This window comes from Scardinius erythrophthalmus, assembly GCF_964197995.2.
Source record: "Scardinius erythrophthalmus genome assembly, chromosome: 1".
Classification (NCBI taxonomy): domain Eukaryota; kingdom Metazoa; phylum Chordata; class Actinopteri; order Cypriniformes; family Leuciscidae; genus Scardinius; species Scardinius erythrophthalmus.
In genome coordinates, this window is record NC_138221.1 from 68,266,577 (window position 1) to 68,268,060 (window position 1,484).

General features: G+C 33.5%; 1 protein-coding gene across 1 annotated transcript in view; it reads left to right on the plus strand.

Moving 5' to 3' along the window:
* The window catches only part of LOC308687991 (NACHT, LRR and PYD domains-containing protein 3-like), an 84,406-nt gene extending 83,279 nt beyond the window's left edge, over window positions 1-1,127 (plus strand). Inside the window, exon 10 of the mRNA XM_081360807.1 lies at window positions 1-1,127. This exon is cut by the window's left edge and continues 301 nt beyond it. Coding sequence (XP_081216933.1) covers window positions 1-253 — 253 coding nt within the window. The 3' untranslated portion in view covers window positions 254-1,127.
* The last annotated feature ends 357 nt before the right edge of the window (window positions 1,128-1,484 follow it).

A 1,484-nucleotide genomic window follows, 5' to 3' on the forward strand; every position in this document is an offset into this window, starting at 1 on the left:
TGACGAACTCACTGTCAGTCACAATAATAACTCCACTGCTGTTTCTGCTGGTTCAGGATCCTGTAAGAGAGCAGGAGTGTTTGTGGACGTGTCGGCCGGCACTCTGTCCTTCTACAGCGTCTCTGACACACACACACTCACACACTTACACACATTCACACACACATTCACTGAACCCCTCTGTGCTGGATTTGGACTTTATGATGATAACTCTTCAGTGTCTCTGTGTCACATTAAACAACAAACACACTGACTGACACACACACACACACACACTGTAACAATTTTGCAAAGAAAATGTGGAACCATTTTACACATTTCTCATTGTTTATCAGAAGTGTGTAATTACATAAACACACACACACACACACACACACTCACTAAATTGCCATTTCTCCAGTTGTGTAACTGATTGTGTGTGTTACTGCATTATCAGCGTTATTGATATTCACACACTTTATTTGTGCACAATGTGTTATTAAAATCCTTCAGATGATCTGATTAAAACTGCTGGATCTCACAGGATTATTATAATCAATAATGTGAGATGAATAACACATCATCTATATAATCATAGAGTTAACTGTAAAATGAACATTAATCTACTGTCACCTCCAGTATTTCACTGTTAATTCACATGTTTTATTACAGTTTAATCATGTTATTGTAGTTTATGGTCAATAAACGCTTGTTCCTGTTTCAGTCTGAACATGTTTCTTCAGTTGTTGATCTTTGACTGTTATTTTCATTCATGATAAACGTTTGTCACCCTGAGTTTCACTGTTTTTACACGTTTGCTTTTTAATGTCCAGTTTTGACTGAATCACTTTATGAATCTTCATCAAAAGAGAGTTTGGACTGAATCTAATACAGAAGAACTGTTGAACAGGAAAGTAAATGAGTCTGGGACAAATAATCAAAGTCAAAGTAAAAAACACTTTATTTTAATGTGTAATTATATATTTAAGTACTGAGTAATATTAAGCACATGTACGTACTATAGGGTTAGGGTTCATTTATAGTGATTACTATAGTAAATACATGTAACGTGTAACGATGACACTGTAAAATAGTGTTACCAACAAAAACATGTAAAAATAAAACGTGTATCAAGTGTTTATAAATGTACGCAGTATTCGTGTTTGTTTCATATAGTTTTAGAAAACTTTGATATTATTTTCTACAAGTTTAAAAACTGTAATGTGGTTTACGTTAAAATAATATAGTACATATTGTCCTTAAACACCTTTATATGTGAGACTACATCTGAATTGTTAAAAAATATTGCAATTATAATTTTAAATCAGAAAAAAATAAAAATAAATGCTCATTATGTTTATTTTTTTTCGACAGTCATTATTACGGTACATCAGGATTGAAACAACATGAATATATGATGAATCTCTCTCTCTCTCTCTCTCTCTCTCCCTCTCCCTCTCTCTCTCTCTCTCTCTCTCTCTCTCTCTCTCTCTCTCTCTCTCTCT